Source organism: Silene latifolia, chromosome 9, assembly GCF_048544455.1.
Source record: "Silene latifolia isolate original U9 population chromosome 9, ASM4854445v1, whole genome shotgun sequence".
Lineage (NCBI taxonomy): Eukaryota > Viridiplantae > Streptophyta > Magnoliopsida > Caryophyllales > Caryophyllaceae > Silene > Silene latifolia.
The window spans coordinates 187326998-187344839 of NC_133534.1; the positions used below are offsets into that span (position 1 = coordinate 187326998).

General features: G+C 35.7%; 1 protein-coding gene and 1 long non-coding RNA gene across 2 annotated transcripts in view; one reads left to right on the top strand and one right to left on the bottom strand.

Annotated features, from left to right (window-relative positions):
• LOC141600294 (uncharacterized) overlaps positions 1-8367 on the bottom strand; it is a 28419-nt gene extending 20052 nt beyond the window's left edge. The window contains exon 1 of the long non-coding RNA XR_012524285.1: positions 7986-8367. This is a non-coding gene — a long non-coding RNA (uncharacterized LOC141600294). The remainder of the gene's footprint in view (positions 1-7985) is intronic.
• A 4256-nt stretch (positions 8368-12623) lies between these two features.
• Positions 12624-16417, top strand: LOC141602000 (protein FAR-RED IMPAIRED RESPONSE 1-like). Its single transcript, XM_074422308.1, has 5 exons — positions 12624-12657; positions 13743-14018; positions 14671-15231; positions 15366-15545; positions 15852-16417. Exons 1-5 carry the CDS (start codon positions 12624-12626, stop codon positions 16415-16417), a joined length of 1617 nt encoding a protein of 538 aa, XP_074278409.1.
• The last annotated feature ends 1425 nt before the right edge of the window (positions 16418-17842 follow it).

The window sequence follows — 17842 nt, forward strand, 5'->3', positions numbered from 1 at the left end:
TTTTATTTGATTGAATCCACTGGAGGCATCCATGAAAGTCAGCATCTCATGCCCTGATGTGGCATCTACCATGGCATCAATATGTGGCAGGGAAAACGGATCCTTAGGGCAGGCTTTGTTCAGGTCAGTGTAATCTACACAAACTCTCGATTTACCATTCTTTTTCTGCACAACAACCACGTTAGCTAACCATTTAGAGTACATTACTTCCCTGATCATTCTCATATCTAGAAGTTTTTCCACTTCCACGTTAATTTATCACATTTCTTTCAGGCGTAAATTTTCGTCTTTTATGTTGCACAGGCTTAAAAGATTGATCAATGTTAAGTTTATGTGTAATTACATTAGCACTAATTCCAGTCATATCAAAATTAGACCAAGCAAACTAAGATGATTTATTCTTAAGAAATTTTACCAGTTCTGGCCTGACACAGTCTGGGCCATCAGACCCTACTAAAACATACCTGCCAGGATACTCAGGGTCTAGGATTACCTGATCTGTTTCCATCCTAGATGGTGCCACATAAGTGCTCCTGACAGGGTACGGTAATTGCTATGCAAGAGACTTACCTGCCTTGGAAGGCTTCAAGGCTGTTGTATAGCATTCTTGGACTGTTTTGTGTTCTCCTTTGATCGTGGCTATGCCCCAATCTGTTGGTACCTTGATACATTGATGATAGGTTGATGGTATGGCTTTAACATTATAGATCCAAGGCCTGCCCAGGATTGCATTGTAGGATGACAAGCAATCCAGGACTCCAAATTTCTCATAGGATGAGACTCCTTCAACATAATTTGGAAGATGAATTTCTCCCAATATGCTTCTGGTTTCTCCACTGAGCCCTACCAAAATGCTGGATGTCTTGGTGATTTGATCTTCACCAATATTCATGGCTTTCAGTACATCAAGCATGATCAGATTCACCGAGCTGCCTCCATCTACTAGGATCCTCCTCACTATAGCGGTTCCAATCTGCATAGAAATTACCAGGCCATCATGATGAACATCAGGAATTCCTACCAGGTCACAATCACTCAAAGTGATTGATGGGACATGATCCGGTTTGCAGGGCGATGTAGTCCTCGGCGTCCTGGCTTTCTTTTTTGCTGCTGAACTGGTCAGGCCACAGATTTCTAATCCACTAGATATGAATTTTACTTCATAGATTGGGGGTGGCGGAGGAAGGTTGCGGTCATGTTTTTGCTCCTGGTTCTCTTTAGCCTAGTCTGCATTTCTACCCTTTGTCCTGATCAGGTCCTTTAGATATCCGGATTTCAACAGGTAGGCCACTTCTTTTCTCAGGATAAAGCAATCATCCGTTGTATGTCCAATGTCCTTGTGGAATTCGCACCATTTTGTGTTGTGTCTCCTAGGGTTGGAATTTTCCACCTTCCTAGGCTATCTGACCACTGATCCCATGTTGTCAAGTCTCTGGATCAATCCTGCAATATTAACACTGAAGTTATACTCAGAAATAGGAAGGAAAACTTTAGCCTTACCTTGATACTCATACGCCAGGTTGACTTCTGAATGGTCTAGCCTGGAATATGGAGTAGGTCTGTAATTGTTTCCTTTGTTTCTCTTCCTATTGCTGTTTTCATAGTCCTTTAATCCACCGGATGATCCGACTTTGTAGCTTTTGTTTTCTTCCAGCCTGATATATGCAAGGGTCTTAGCCTTGACATCTTCGAAGGTATGGCAGGGATACTTAGTGAGTTCATTGTATAAGTTACTATGAGGTAGTAACCCCTGCCTGAATGCCTCCACTACTGTTCCAATGTCACACCTGGGAATAGATACTTTCTCCTTGTTGAACCTGGCGAGGAATACTCTGAGAGTCTCCTCTGGCTTTTGTGTAATCCTGTAAAGATCACTGGACCGCTTCTCCAACTCCCTGCTGCTTGCAAACTGTTGGTTGAAGTTGTTGATCAGGTTGGCAAAAGAATGGATGCTCCCAGTTGGCAGGTTGATGTACCATTGTAGAGCAGGTCCGGCCAGGGTTGTTCCAAATCCCTTACACATGCAGACTTACCTAAACTCACTTGGGATAGATGCAGCTAACATTTTCTTTTTATAGAGAGCTACATGATTCTGTGGATCTGTGGTCCCATCATAAATCTTCATAGATGGAATCACAAATTTTTTAGGCAGATCCACTTTTGTTATTTCGTCTATAAAGGGCGAATCAGCATAGCTATCAGGGGCAGCTTCCTCCAAGCTCGCAGGAACTCCAGGTATCTTTTCGAATTTTTCATTTAGCATCTTGATTTCCTAGACTACTGCCATCATGATGGCTGCTGCAGATTGATCGGGTTTTTCATTGTTATTGTTTGGCTCACCATCGCCATCAACATTGATAAACTTAGAGCCACTTGGGCTCCCAAAGCTGAAAAAATCAATGTTTTTGATAATTGATGCAAATGGTGTTCCCGGCTGGAATCCAGAGCCTGCTCCTTGGGTTTTTTCCAATTTTTGTTTCAGAACTGACTCAGATTCTCTTAATTGAAGGATTTCAGCCTCAGTTTGGGCTACCTTGTCTTTCAAACCTTCCAACTCAGCTAGTTGTTGGAGGGTTGCGTTCAATTGTTCTTCGATGGTAGGCTGGACCATTTTTGTAGGTTATTTGGATTTTTGTAAGATAAGGAAAAAAGATTTTAAAGAGCTAGATGCCCCATGGTGGGCGCCAATTGTTTTGATGGATTTTGCACAAAGCAAAATCAGGTCAGGGTAAGTCTATGCAAGATTAACTAGCTCGAACTTATCTATGAATATGCAGGGTACGAAACTAGAAAAGTAAAGTAAGATAAATAAACAATAATAAGACAAGGAATTTGTACGTGGAACACCCTTAAATGGGAAAAAACCACGAGAACCAAACCAGAAGAGGATTTCACTATAATATTGAGTATTTAACACACACGATTGTAATATAGCTTGAATATTATATGAGAGTATTGTATGCTAGAGCGTGTATTGTGTTCTGTGAATAATCTCTAAGTGCTCCTTAAATAATCCATGCTGAACGGCTGCTGGATCTCCTTCATCAATGCTGAATATTTCGCCTTAATTGCTCGGTTTAATGCGCATTATTGCTCCCTTAATTGTTGTCCTTTATTACCAAATCTTTTCCATTAATGCTCTAATTATCATCCGTATATTTTCAATAATATAGTCATTGAATTGGTCAAATATTGTCCTTATATTTTGACCGTTGTCCTCTCCATGGCTGGCACCATTCTTCTTGTACCTTGGTGGCTTGACGTCCTGACACCCTGATGGTCTGGCCAGGCTGGAATAGCATCCTGAAATATTTGCGGATTTCCAGGCTTAACAACTATATATGCTGACATTAATTTCTACTACACAGCTATAGAAAATAGCCAGGTTGATGGTGAGAATGTTGGAAACTAGGGAAAAGCCATCAGAAAAAGAGTTGGATATGGTTCAAGAAGTCATAAAGGAAGCAGAGGAGGAGGAGAAGGAAGCAGAGGAGGAGGAGGAGGAGAAGGAGGAAGAGGAGAGGAGGAAGAGGAAAAAGAGGTAATAATATTTATAACTTATATATACACAATGTGTTATATGATTTGGAAAATTAGTACGTGTTATATGGACAAATGTTAATGTACAGAAGGAAGCTGAGGAGGACAAGGCAATGGAGAAGGAATTGGCAAAGGAGACTGAGGTGGGAGCCGAGGATCGATATCAGGCAGTTGAAGAGGAAGAGGAAGCCAGGAAGGCCGTGACACAAGAATAGATTGAGGTAGTTGATGATCAGACGTTCTTCTCAACACTGAAAAAGGTAATAGCTGCTAGTTTATAATTATTCATCTCAGTACACGTTTTTTACTTATGAAATTTATTAAAGGTAGTGAATGTATGTGTACTAATTGATTAAAGCTGTCGTGAAGGGCGATTGCAAGGTGGCTTATCGTTTGTTCTATTTACAGGGGAAACAGAAATTTGATGTTGCCAGGGGATACGTGTTTGCTTACGACCGGCTTCAACAAGTTAAGGTTCATGGTATACCCCTTCGTGACAATTGTAGGAAAGTGGAAGTGTCCCAATTATATAAAGACGAGTATGGGGAAGTAAAAGTACCATTTCCTAATGAGGAGATCACTTATTTGAAAGAAGCCCTAAGCTCTTATGTGCAATGGCCTAACAGCCTCACCAATGTTGTCAACCCCGAGGTACCTATATGCAGACGTTAATTATTACTTGTTCTTTAAATATATTAAGGTACGAATATTAATATATTGTAAGTACTTTATGTAAGCGGTATGACTATAAGACGAACAATGAACAGATAAACTTACAGAATTTGAAGAGAAAGATGTCGTGGCGTGATAGAATCACTGCCCTAAAGTTGAATTTGCCCCGCTCGATACACACGGCCTCTTGGCAACCAACCCCCAGGGTTACACGACGTCCGAGTCTAAGGTGTACGACAAAGACTCATAATGAGGACTACTTCCAGAACGTTGCCAAAATCAGCTATGAATGAAATGTATTTAGGTATCAGCTATGAATGAAATGTATTTAGGTAGAAGTAAATTAAGAAGAATAGATGTAAGAATGTGTTGTATGTCGAGATGTTGCAAGTATTGTGGTATTTATAGGAGAAACAAGAAGGATCCAGAAGCACCATTAAAAGCACCTCGGAAATAGTTTTTTAGAAGACTGAAAAATTAGCGTTGGAAAAACCTTAATCATCTTTAGAAGTCCACACAATCAGTACGGTAAAATACGAAATCAGTAATAGAAGACTGAGCAATCAGTCTCGAAAATTGCGCAAAAGAGTATAGAGAATAAGTGATCCAAAAGGAGCCCTTTTACTACTACACATATTAGTAGTATAAACCAAGTGATCGCTTATAAACTATAATACTCTAACTTTTTTCTACCAATGTGGGATAAAAAGAGTTTCTTTTGAAGCAACACTTCCAACAATCCCCCACATGATTCAAATGAAGAAGAAGAGAAATAGCTGATTAAGGCAACGGAACGTAAGTCTTAAGATGACAATGTTCCTGAGGAATTGAATTGTCACCCAGTGCATACAATTACCTGCCTCTCCTTATCGAGTTGCTCTCGGCATTGGACTCTCCACGGTGGTTTGTAACGGATAACTGCGCACAAACCTGCATTCGAATCTGTGTTCGTCCTCGCAAAATGTCATAAACGGTGCCCCTCACGTGCCTGGGATCTCGTGAACGCTCTAGAGGTCCTAAAGCCTAAGAACCTCATAGGGGGTAGGGCATTTCCCCCACATTCACATAGGTAAGCCCATCAGGTTTGACTGTCATAAACCATCCTTAAACAAGGACTATGGACTTATTAAGAGCATAGCTCAACCTTCCTCACATGACATAAATGCTCAATATAAGAAAGAATACTACATCACTTTTATTAAAACAGGAATGGTAGTAGTCATATAACATGAGATCCTCGTGACTTCGTTTGACCCATTGAACTTGGTAAACCCAAGTGGGAGAGCCCCGTCACGATTCACTCCCAATAGGCTTTAAACCCATTTCTCGTGGTGCCACCTACACCAACATCTACCATGGCCATTGGTAGGAAGATCTCAATATCCTCTTCACAATTTACGTACGTACTAGCATGATATCACATTGTGTAGGGGATCTCAATATCCACTTACAATTCACAACTTTTGTGAACACATTATCCGATCAGATTATCCATCACTCTTGATAATCTGCGAAAAAACCTGATGCTTCAGATGCATGCCAATTAATGGAGTCAAAATATTCTCACAAAGGAATACAACCACTTAGCCTTTCAGTTTTTTATCCTGCAAATTCTTCACAATATATTCATACTTCATTGCATATTAAACAAAGCAATTATGCATATATGACTTGCATGATATAGCATTATGAAAGACACCATTTCCCAAAGTCAAATAAATACCATAATTATTCGATGTTCAATTAAATTGTAAACTCATTCCAAAAGATACAAATGTTTTCATGGATTAGCTTACAAAAAACCATGGTCTCCATCTACCTATAACAACGATATAAGCTATATCATATCTCTCATAACGCATATAAACATCATATATATGAATGTAACAAACTTTCCACAATTTATTTTGTCATGTATAAACTCAATAATACATCTTAAATAAAAACTCATATCTTAGTTCCAATTATCACCAACTTTCAGTAAAGAAACATCGCAAAAACATAACCAAATTTAAACAGTTCATGCGTCTTTTACCTTTTTCTTGGTTTAATATAAGCATTTAAACCAAATATAAGTAATTACTCGAACACGTGTTTTACCAAACAACCATTCATAAATTTCTTAATCGGAGAAACAAGTTTATACAATCCTAATATCAGAGTATTCACAATCTATCACCCAATCCAATGTAATTGTCATTATAACCATTTCCAATACTGAAACTCAATATTTTTACGAAAATAAATAAATAAAGGAAGTCTTACCCTTGCTAGACACCCCCACAAAGCCTTGACTTGTCTTTTCTGAAAGTCTTAGTTAGACAAACATCCTCTAATCGGACCAAACAGTTTCATAAGAATTGACAAAGTAATCTTACATAAAGTTTATAAAACGCCCGACTCAATTCAACAACAAAACTTCATAGTAGTGAACATGGTCAATATTATATGGTCAAGGCTAACATTCAAGATGACATAAGATGATAAATAAAAATCACCCTTTCTGAAACATGTCACCAAAGATCAATATTGTCATATAAGAACTTATTAACACCACCATAAACTAAGATTCCAAAATATTCATGGTTATAACCAACTATACATAACAAAATACTTTAGATCCAATTTTGTATTTTACAAAGCCATATAATATTTTCCTCTAACACGTTCCATATCTTTCCAAGTGATTCACAAAAGAGATACATTTTTCACAACTTAGAGAGGATACACAAAATTTCAAAGTTTACTTCGAATAATACTACTTCCCCCACATGTTGTCATATTATACGTAAGTGACAACACATGTAAAATATTCAAAACGTCACGAATACATGTCATTTATATTGGCAACTCAATAAATCTCTAACGTTAATCGCCAAAAATTGCACATATTAATGCATAAGTACACTGAAACCGAACATGTTGTGATTTTATTAAAGAGCCTAACTCATAAGTTGAAGATAACCACAACAAAATAAACGAGCAAAATATACCCTTTTTTACGTTTATAACTACATGCATAGAACTCATGCACAAATGAAAAATAAGTCGCAAACTTGCGCTATTGGATAAAATAGTCACAGCTCGCAAGTTTCATAAAAAGGAAAGGCGAGCTCTACATCATGAGTTCGCAAATTAGTCAATCATACACTTTAACCTTTAAGCAACACTACCTTTAATCTAAACAACAAGAATAATATCGATTAATATCCAACTGTGTCACAATAACATGATTGGTTATGACCACATCCCGATTAAACCACTTTATGAATTCCTCTTTAATAAGTTTTAATTTCCAAAAGTTTGAAATCTCCTTTCTCAAAGAATATTTCAAACAACTTATACTATACTTTGGACAAAAAAAAAATACAGAAATCATTAAATTATTAATAAATATTTAAGAGTAACATCTTAGAACACCCGTGATATATTCAAAAATTACCTCCAAATTCTCATAATTTGCCATTAGTGACAAAAAGATGCTAGATTTACGGATAAAACCAAAAGATAATAATAATTTTTAGTATGCAAAATCATAGATACGAAAACATTTGACTTAACATCAAAGTTGGTGCATAATATTTTCATACTGTCAATGTTGTGTAAGGCACTTGATCAGTTGTTCACATTTATATATGCATACATACGTCTGTCACGAAATATTAAAGAGACAACGAAGGAAACATTATAAGTGATATAAGCCTACTACCAATAAACTTAAATTACCATATAAGCTGGAAAAAAAAACAAAAACAAAAAAACGGTTTTCTTACAATGGTGATGAGACGGAAATGGGCATAAGCAAGGACACCTTCCTATGCTTGTTCTTGAGCTGACTAACATGGGATGATCCTCCAAAACTCCATAGGTTCAATAATATGAACACCTCCTCTTAGTTGCACCAAGATTTCACCCAAAAATTACTAATTTCATTAACTAGATAAAATAAGTAATAACCCTTAATATTATTTGAATTACTACCTTAGTAATTAGATAATCTAATATGGTTGTAGTGAGAAATAATCAGAGGTTTGCATGTGAATTATAGAGGAAAAATGAAAACAACTTTTCTTCCCTCTCATGGAACCTCACGGCACACACACCCTTATGTGGGTGAATTTTACACTTAAAATAGTGTCATGCATAATGGGTAGTGTGTTAGTGGAATGCATAATGATTAAAGCTTGTAGGACTAATCACTTTCACTAGTAAAGTGTGATTTTAGAAAAGAACAAACATCATTATGTTTGTCTACTAAAACAAAACGGGTCACCTATGCAAAATAGGTCCGTTTTGATTTTTCGTATTTGTCCGACAAATGCGTTTAAATCATATGCTTAATTATCTTGTGTAATTAAGTATTAATGTGATCATATAACAATTATATGATACAAATTAATAAGTACTATACACTTAACTTTTTAAGTAATATTTTACCATTATATCAATATATAATGGGTCCTACAATGCCCAATTTAATTAATTTACAACTCTTTTGTAAATATATTAACCATTTTCCTCTACCTCAAAATATATACAAAACCTCAACTAATTTAATGCATTAACTCTTAATCATTAAATTAATTCGTATTTAATCACATTACAATAAGATATAAAATTTCATTAGTCAATCATCACATAATTGAATAATAAACTTGCGTTGACTCGAGTTCCAAACTCGGCCTCAACAAAACTCACACAACTATATATATATATATATATATATATATATATATATATATATATATATATATATAGAGTAAGGATCAAGTGAGTCCACTAAGAAGCATTGAGTCCCTAAGTCCTATTTGGAGCCATTAGAAAGATGGGATGGAGGGTTGAGATTGAAGGGGAAAAGGGAGGGATTAATGCTAAATGGAGGGGATTGAAGCTAATTAATCACTTTCCCTCACTACCTACACTAATCAACCACTAATTTTACTATATAACATTTATTTTCCACTCACTTCTCTCTCATCTCACACAATTATCATTCCTCTCATCTCTCTAAAAATCAAAAAAATTCCAATCCTCTCAAAAATCCAACAAAAATCAAAAACCAAATAATTCAAAAAAATTCAAAAAAAAATAATTTCCCCCTCATCAGTCATCACCCGCCACCACCACGACACACCACTCACCACTCACACACCCGCCACCACCACCATAACCCACCTCTCCTGCCGGCCACTCACACACCACCATCCACCCACACACCCGTCACCACCACTCCCCGCGACAACCACACACGACCCGACCAAAAACGCCAGATCTGCCTCACGCACCACAACAACCACCACCTTCCCCCGTCTTTTTCGAACACACCACCACCACCGCCTCCTTCAACCACCACCCTTACGCACCACACCGACACCACCTCCTCTGTTCCTCACTCTCCCTCAGACACCAACCCACCACCACGCACTTACCTCCCTTCCCTCCACCAAGCACATACCCTCCCACCACCACCGTCCCTCTCGGACCTCTCCACCGGCACAACGACCCACAAATCCCCACCACCACCCGACACAACCCTCACCACCACCTGCCCACCATTCTCACCACCACAACAAACACGAAAAACGACAGCCACCACTGCGCAACACCAACAATGATACCCCACCTCGACGGAACCACCGTCCTTGCAGTGCCCTCGACGACAACACCACGCACGCCACCCTCCTCTCTCTCCCTTGTTCCAGATCTGAGTTTTAAATGGTTTTTGTGTTTTTTTTTGTTTTTTTTTTTCGATCTGAAAATAAACCAATAAAAAATCGAGATTTGATGGCGTTTGGTGAGAACGAGGACGATGTTTTCAATGATTTTGTGTGGTCACTGGTAACATGCGTTTTCATGATTTTGTGTGGTCAATGGTAACATACGTTTTCAATGATTTTGTGTGGTCAATGGTAACATGCGTTTTCAATGGTTTTGTTAACATGCGTTTTCAATGGTTTTTGGTTTGGTCAGTTTTTGTTTTTGTTTGGTCAGTTAACACGTTTTCAATGGTCTTTTATTCTTAGATCTACATTTTCAATGGTTTATGTTTGGTCAGTTAAAAATTTTTAGATCTACTTTTATTCTTAGATCTATAAAATAGATACTCATATTTTTTTTTTAATGTTACACCCATATTTCTTTACATTTACACTCATATTTCTTTACATTTACACACGTATCACTTTACATTTACACTCGTATTTACTTACATTTGCACTTGTATTTATTTACATTTACACTCGGTTTTTCTTCACATTTACACTTTACATTTACACTCGTATTTGCAGTCGGTTTTTTCAGATTTAGTTTTAGTATTTACACTTTTAGATCTGATAAATATATAGTAGATTTTTTTACATTTACACTGGTTTTTCTTCACATTTACACTCATATTTCTGTACATTTACACTCGTATTTCTTTACATTTACACGCATTTTTCAGATTTACACTCATATTTCTTAACATTTACACTCATATTTCTTTATATTTACACTCATATTTCTTAACATTTACACTCATATTTCTTTACATTTACACTCATAAATCTTAACATTTACACTTGTATTTGTGTACATTTACACTCATATTTCTTAACATTTACACTCATATTTATTTACATTTACACTCGTATATCTGAACATTTACACTCGTTAAATTTATATATATTTGGACTCATATTTTCGTGGATATGAGTTGGTGGTGGAGGACGGCGTTGGTGGTGTTTGTTGGGAGTCGGACAAAAGTTTTAATCGTAAAAGGACCAAAGTTACACTTATAAAGGACCAAAGTCACACTCAAAGGACCAAATTTACACTCTTAAACCTTCAAATTTACACTTAAAATACTACATTTACACTCGAAAAACATCACATTTACACTTGTAAAATGTTAAAATTATATAAATTAAAAATTTCCGTCACAAAAAAATCAAATTTACACTCTTAAAATATTACATTTACACTCGGAAAATATCACATTTACACTTGTAATATGTTAAAATTATATAAATTCAAAATTTCCGTCACAAAAAATCAAATGTACACTCTTAAAATGTTACATTTACACTCGTAAAACATCACATTTACACTTGTAAAATGTTAAAATTATATAAATTCAAAATTTCCGTCACAAAAATTCAAATTTACACTCTTAAAATGTTACATTTACACTCGTAAAACTTCACATTTACACTTGTAAAGTGTTAAAATTATATAAATTCAAAATTTTCGTCACAAAAAATAAATTTTACACTCTAAAAATGTTACATTTACACTCGTAAAACTTCACATTTACACTTGTAAAGTGTTAAAATTATATAAATCCAAAATTTCCGTCACAAAAAATAAATTTTACACTCTTAAAATGTTACATTTACACTCGTAAAACTTCACATTTACACTTGTAAAGTGTTAAAATTATATAAATTCAAAATTTCCGTCACAAAAAATAAATTTTACACTCTTAAAATGTTACATTTACACTAGTAAAACATCACATTTACACTTGTAAAGTGTTAAAATTATATAAATTCAAAATTTCCGTCACATTTACACTTGTAAAACCCATACAACATTACATTTACACTTCTGAAAGCCAAAACTCAAAACTGATTAATTAGGGGCTAGAGAGAGAAAGAAAAATTAATTAGTGTATAGAAATTTGATTAGTGGTAATTTTTTTTGGTAATTTTTAATCTCAACCACCCATCTCAATCCAACCATCCACATTTTTTTCCTTTTCTTTTTAATGGCCTTTAATCAAATTTATCTCAACCATCCATTGAGGCCATCCAATGGCCCTTAAAGGGACTTATGGACTCAATTTGAGAGGAGGACTCATTAGATCTTACCTATATATATATATATATATATATATATATATATATATATATATATATACATACATATATATATATATATATATATATATATATATATATATATATATATATACATAGAGAGAGAGAGAGAGAGCAAAGTTCTCTTAAGTCCTTAATATCTTTTGAGTCCCTAAGTCTTTATTAGGGCCCTTGGATTAGGTAAATGTAGAGTGGAGATTTGCCTAATGTAAAGGCAACATAGGCGTCAAAAAAAAGGAAATAGGTTGAGGAGGAGAGAGGGTGTGTGTGTCAGTATGATTTCTATTACCCACTGTGCACACACAAACACATGCATAATTATTCAACCTACCTTTCTCAACACAATTCTAAACAAACTCCACAAGAAACACAATTTGAAAAAAACTCATCTTCCTTTATCATCTTCCTTTAAAATCTGCAAATAAAAATGGCGATAATTTTGAGCAAACAAAACTTCTGCAAATAAAAATCATACATCATTCCTTTATCATCTTCCTTTATCATCTTCCATTCTTATAGCCAAACAACAATACCATATTCCAACGTAAAAAAATGACGGATTTGCAAATGATTCCATTTGTCGATGGTAATTTTTGAATTTTTTATTTATTTGCTTCATTGAACGTTAGGTCATAATTTCATTTTTATAAATACATTAGGTTAAATATGAGAAGAAACTGTATTTTAGGTATTGTTTTTAAGCTTGTTTTTTATTGTGTGAAGTCTGTAAATCCACTCATTCAACATGAACTCCAGCATTATTGAGTTCAACATCAACTCTGTCAAGTTGAAGTTAAACTTGTCAAGTTGTTTCATAATTTAGTTTCTTATTTATAAGAGTCTATATAAGATTTGCAACGTGAAAGTTAAAAGACTGCGTAAACAGAATAAAGTGTAACTGTAACATGCAAAAGTGTAATACAGACGGACGAAAGAGTAATTTCAGGATTTACAAAACTGTAATTGTAATGGTCGTAAATATAATTGTAACCACCAATGGTGTGATTTTAACAACTAAAAGTGTTATAATAACAAACAAAAGCTGTAAGTTTTTAAACTGTAATTGTAATTGTAACAGAGAAAAGTACAATTTTAACAAGCAAAAGTGTATTTTAACAGACAAAAGCTTTCAGTTTCTAAACTGTAACTCTAATAGTAAAAAGTATAATTCTAGCAGACAGAAGTGTAATTTTAACAACCAAAAGTGTAATTCTATCAGGAAAGTTGTGAGTTTGTAATCTGACACTCTAATAGTAAAAAGTATAATTCTAGCAGACATAAGTGTAATTTTAATAACCAAAAGTGTAATTCTATGAGGAAAGTTGTGAGTTTGTAATCTGACACTCTAATAGTAAAAAGTATAATTCTAGCAGACAAAAGTGTAATTTTAACAACCAAAAGTGTAATTCTATCAGGAAAGTTGTGAGTTTGTAATCTGACACTCTAATACAAAAAAACTATAATTCTAGCAGACAGAAGTGTAATTTTAACAACCAAAAGTGTAATTCTATCAGGAAAGTTGTGAGTTTGTAATCTGACACTCTAATACTAAAAAGTATAATTGTAGCAGACAGAAGTGTAATTTTAACAACTAAAAGTATAATTCTAACAAATACATGGGGTACATGAAAATGTTATTAATATAATTGATAACAATTGTACTATTGACAGATAATATTGAGCACAATGGAAAACAAAAACCGAACGAGGAAAAATTTTGCAAGGACGTTGAAGATAATTTCACCCCGTATGTTGGTCAGGAATTTCTAGAAATAGAGGAGGCAATGAGATTTTATAGAATTTATGCTGTTGCTTGTGGTTTTGATGTGCGGAAGTACACGACTAAGAGATGGCGTGGCGGGGAAATAAAACTTAAACTGTTGGTTTGCAACCGAGAGGGGTTCAAACATAAGGGACAATTGGAGTGTAGTGGCCGTCAGGACTCAGGTAGGAGACACAAAGTCAGGCGCGTTGGGTGAAAAGCGAGGATTAGGCTGTTTATGAGGAACGGGCAATTATTAATTGACAGATTCCATAGTGGCCACAACCATGAACTCGTATCAGCCAGAGATAGAGAATTTTAAAAGTTGGCATGCAACATAACAGACTATCACAAAATAATAATCCTTTATAATTCAAGGGTGAGTATTCTAGGTTTGCTAAAGTTAGCCTTCGCCTTCCTAAACTTACAGTTTTCTTGGTTAGAATTACACTTTGTTTGAGTCATTAGAATTCTACTTTTGCTTATTACAATTACTATTTGAGCCATTAAAATTACACTTTAAATACATCTAAAAGATTGTCAATGATTAACAGCTGAAGATAGGAACAACGAAGACTTACAAAATTTTGAAGGAGCATGTTAATGGGTTTGAAAACATTGGAGTTAGTTTAAATGATTTTAAGAACTTTCACAGAGATGTGAAATGCTACATTCATAAACGGGACGGTCAGATGTTCGTGGACCACTTTAAGGAATTGGCTGTTAATAGGCCAGGGTTCTTCTTTGACTATGATGTTGATACTGACGGTAGCCTTAGTAAAGCTATATGGGCCGACGGAATCGCTAGAAGGAACTACTCAGTTTTTGGCGATGCAGTGTCGTTCGATCCGACGTATTCCACCAATAAGTATGACATGGCCTTCACACCTTTCACCGGGGTTGATCACCATAAACGATCAGTCACTTTCTGTGGAGCGCTTGTTGCTCATGAAGATGCAGACTCGTTTAAATGGGTTTTCACCCATTTTTTGGCTGCGATGGGTGGGAAAGAGCCTAATTATATTATCACCGATCAGGATCCTGGTATTCTTAAAGCGGTGCCATTGGTGTTCAAGACAGCGCGCCACCGATATTGTATGTGGCATATCATGAACAAGGTGCCAAGCAAGTATGGAGTGACGAGAGACGATTATTCGGTTTTTGTAAAGAAATTGAATGCCATAATATGGGATGAAGACATTGAAGCAGCAGAGTTCGATGCAAAATGGGAAGAAATTGGCAGAGAACACAATGTTAATAACATTGACTGGTTCCAAGAAATGTACGCTAAAAGGAAGCAGTGGGTTATGACTCATTGTAGGTACCTAGATATGGGGGGTGTTATGAGGACAACTCAAAGATCAGAGAGCGAAAATAGTTTTTTTAAGAGATTTGAGAGTAAGTCAGGAACATTAGTTGAGTTTTCGATGCGTTTTTTGACATGGACCAGCGATGGACCAAAGAAAGACACACACAGAAAAAGATTGACAACTGTAACAGACACACTTTCCCTATCATATCAACGCATCTAGCTATCGAAGTGCACGGGGCGCAAGTGTACAATCATAGAGTATTCGAGGAATTTCAAGAAGAGGTCAAGTACTCAATCGGTACTTGTAAAAGCAGAGGATTTACTGAGTGTGACTCTTTAGAGGTGACCACTATAAGAGATGCAAACAGGGACAGAAATTATGAGGTCACATACTGCCCAGGTATCATTCTGTAGCATTTGTTTGTTAAAATTATACTTTTATCCGTTAAAATTACACTTTTGTTGATTAAAATTACACTTTGGGTTGTTAAAATTAAACTGGTCTTAAAGTTACACTTTATGCAGCTAAAATTACACTTTTGCCTTTTAAAATTACATTTATATTTTATGTTATGTAAGGTCTATCTGTCACTGCTATGCCGGTTAGAATTACACTTATGCTGGTTAGAATTACACTTTTGTGTATTGCAGTCACACTTTGTTCTGACTGATTTAACTAACATATTACTCTATATTGTTGTCCTAGATACATTGAAAGCCACTTGTAGCTGCAGAATGCTTGAGAGGAAAGGCATTCTTTGCCACCATGTCATATGGATTTACTCATCAAACGGAGTGAAGATTATTCCAGAACAATGTGTTGTTAAAAGATGGTGTAAAGATGCAATGTTGTCTAAAATGTTCGATTGTAATGGTGACGCAACTGAGGACGTTAATATAATAGATGGAAAACAGATTGTGATGTCAGTAATGTGGTCAGAGATTCATCAGACAGTTGGTATGCTCATAGGCAAATTGAAGAATGATGTCGACAACTTTTCTAGTCTAATTAGACAGTTTAAGGAGAAACTTTCACCATTAGGATCACCATTGAATAAACAACAACAGTTGGAGAAAATTCTTGGTTGTTCTCCTAGTCAGGAGATAACCATTTTGCCGCCTAAGAAATCCAAAAACAAGGGAAGCGGAAAGAGAATGTTGTCGATGAAGGCAAAAGCAGTTGCTTTGGCAAGGAAGCCAAAACGTATGTGTAAAAATTGCAAGCGATTAGCTAACCATGAAAAAAGGAACTGCCCTAATCCTTTCGCATAGCACCTACCGTTGTCGCAATCGTCAGAGCCCTCGTCGGAAGAAGAAGAAGAAGAAGAAGAAGAAGAAGAAGAAGAAGAAGAAGAAGAAGAAGAAGAAGAAGAAGAAGAAGAAGAAGAAGAAGAAGAAGAAGAAGACATCTTAGAATAATCAATATAATACCTAATAAGCAGTACATTTTTTTGGGGATGTCTACGCAAAATACGAGGTACAACATGATGTTTCGTATTGTGTTTAGACATCAAACTGCCAGGAAGGCAACTGGTCGCCGTTGGTATTACAATGTATTTTGTTGAAGTATTTTCAATTGGACGAAACAGTTATAATGTGCAACATCAGAACGTTCAATTTTTCACTCTTGACTATTATTACAATTTATGTTCTTAGAATTACAGATATCTAGGAAATAAAATTACAATGGCCTCATATCTGCTTAGGGTAGGATTGTTATGATCAGAATTACACTTAAACTCATTATAATTACAGATTATGCGATTAAAGTTATACTTCATCTATAGTAAAGCCTTATAACATAGTTTGGGAAAACAACATAAATATTATTGCACCATCTATTAACAACATAAATATATTTTCATAAAACACCTTATCTTATAGAATGTCAAAAGCTAACAATAAGCATCTGCTAACATTGTTTACACAAAAACTAACTGTCTAGATTAAGGTTGCTAACATCTGATAATGATACCAAGTATGAAATAAATGTTTACATAGGCAAGGCAATATTTCCACAAAAACTTAACTACTAGATTAAGGTTGTTATTTTTTCACATTGGCACGGGGCAATCTACGCTTCTGTTGTAATCCCTTCCCCAATTTGTCCTTCGTGCTAACAAAAGCTTTGACCTTCTCGAGGACAGCTTCGCGCAAGACGTTCATCTCTGCTAGAACGAGGGTAGCTATAAGCTGGATCACCAAATAGCGCCTTGATTTCGTCTTCTCGAGGTCTTCATGCTGAAAAGGAAGACCCTCGTATAAGAGCATTGCCATCATGGTGAACAGACCCGATTCTGATTTGTTGAGAGTAGGTGAGTTCCCGCTGAAAGGTATCTGGCGTAACTCATAATTAGGAATTTCTCGTGCTCTAGTGTTCACCTTTTCCTTATCCCGTGATTCTAAATAATCACTCACTGCGCTAGCCTGCATATGTACATAATTACTTCAAAAAACTGATTGGAAAAAAATAGATAGCATTTGGAAGAAAGGGATGGACGATAACTTACAATTAAACACGCTACTTTTCCAAACTACGACTTTTGCAAATCAGAATGCCTTTGCCCGTCCAGCAGGTCGACTGAATTTGATTTGTGATTGATACATACGCATGCGAAATGGTCGTCAATGCAGAACGGGACAAATAGTAAGTCTGTTTTCAAGTTGACGGTTTGCTCACTGTCGCCGATGAAGGTG

What these genes read in the sequence shown, in the direction of transcription:
- LOC141602000 (XM_074422308.1), top strand. Translation starts at nt 12,624, where the DNA reads ATGACGGATTTGCAAATGATTCCATTTGTCGATG. An exon ending in TAGTGGCCGTCAGGACTCAG is followed by an intron (nt 14,019 to 14,670) that starts GTAGGAGACACA and finishes TTGGCGATGCAG; the next exon opens with TGTCGTTCGATCCGACGTAT. An exon ending in TGAGGTCACATACTGCCCAG is followed by an intron (nt 15,546 to 15,851) that starts GTATCATTCTGT and finishes TTGTTGTCCTAG; the next exon opens with ATACATTGAAAGCCACTTGT.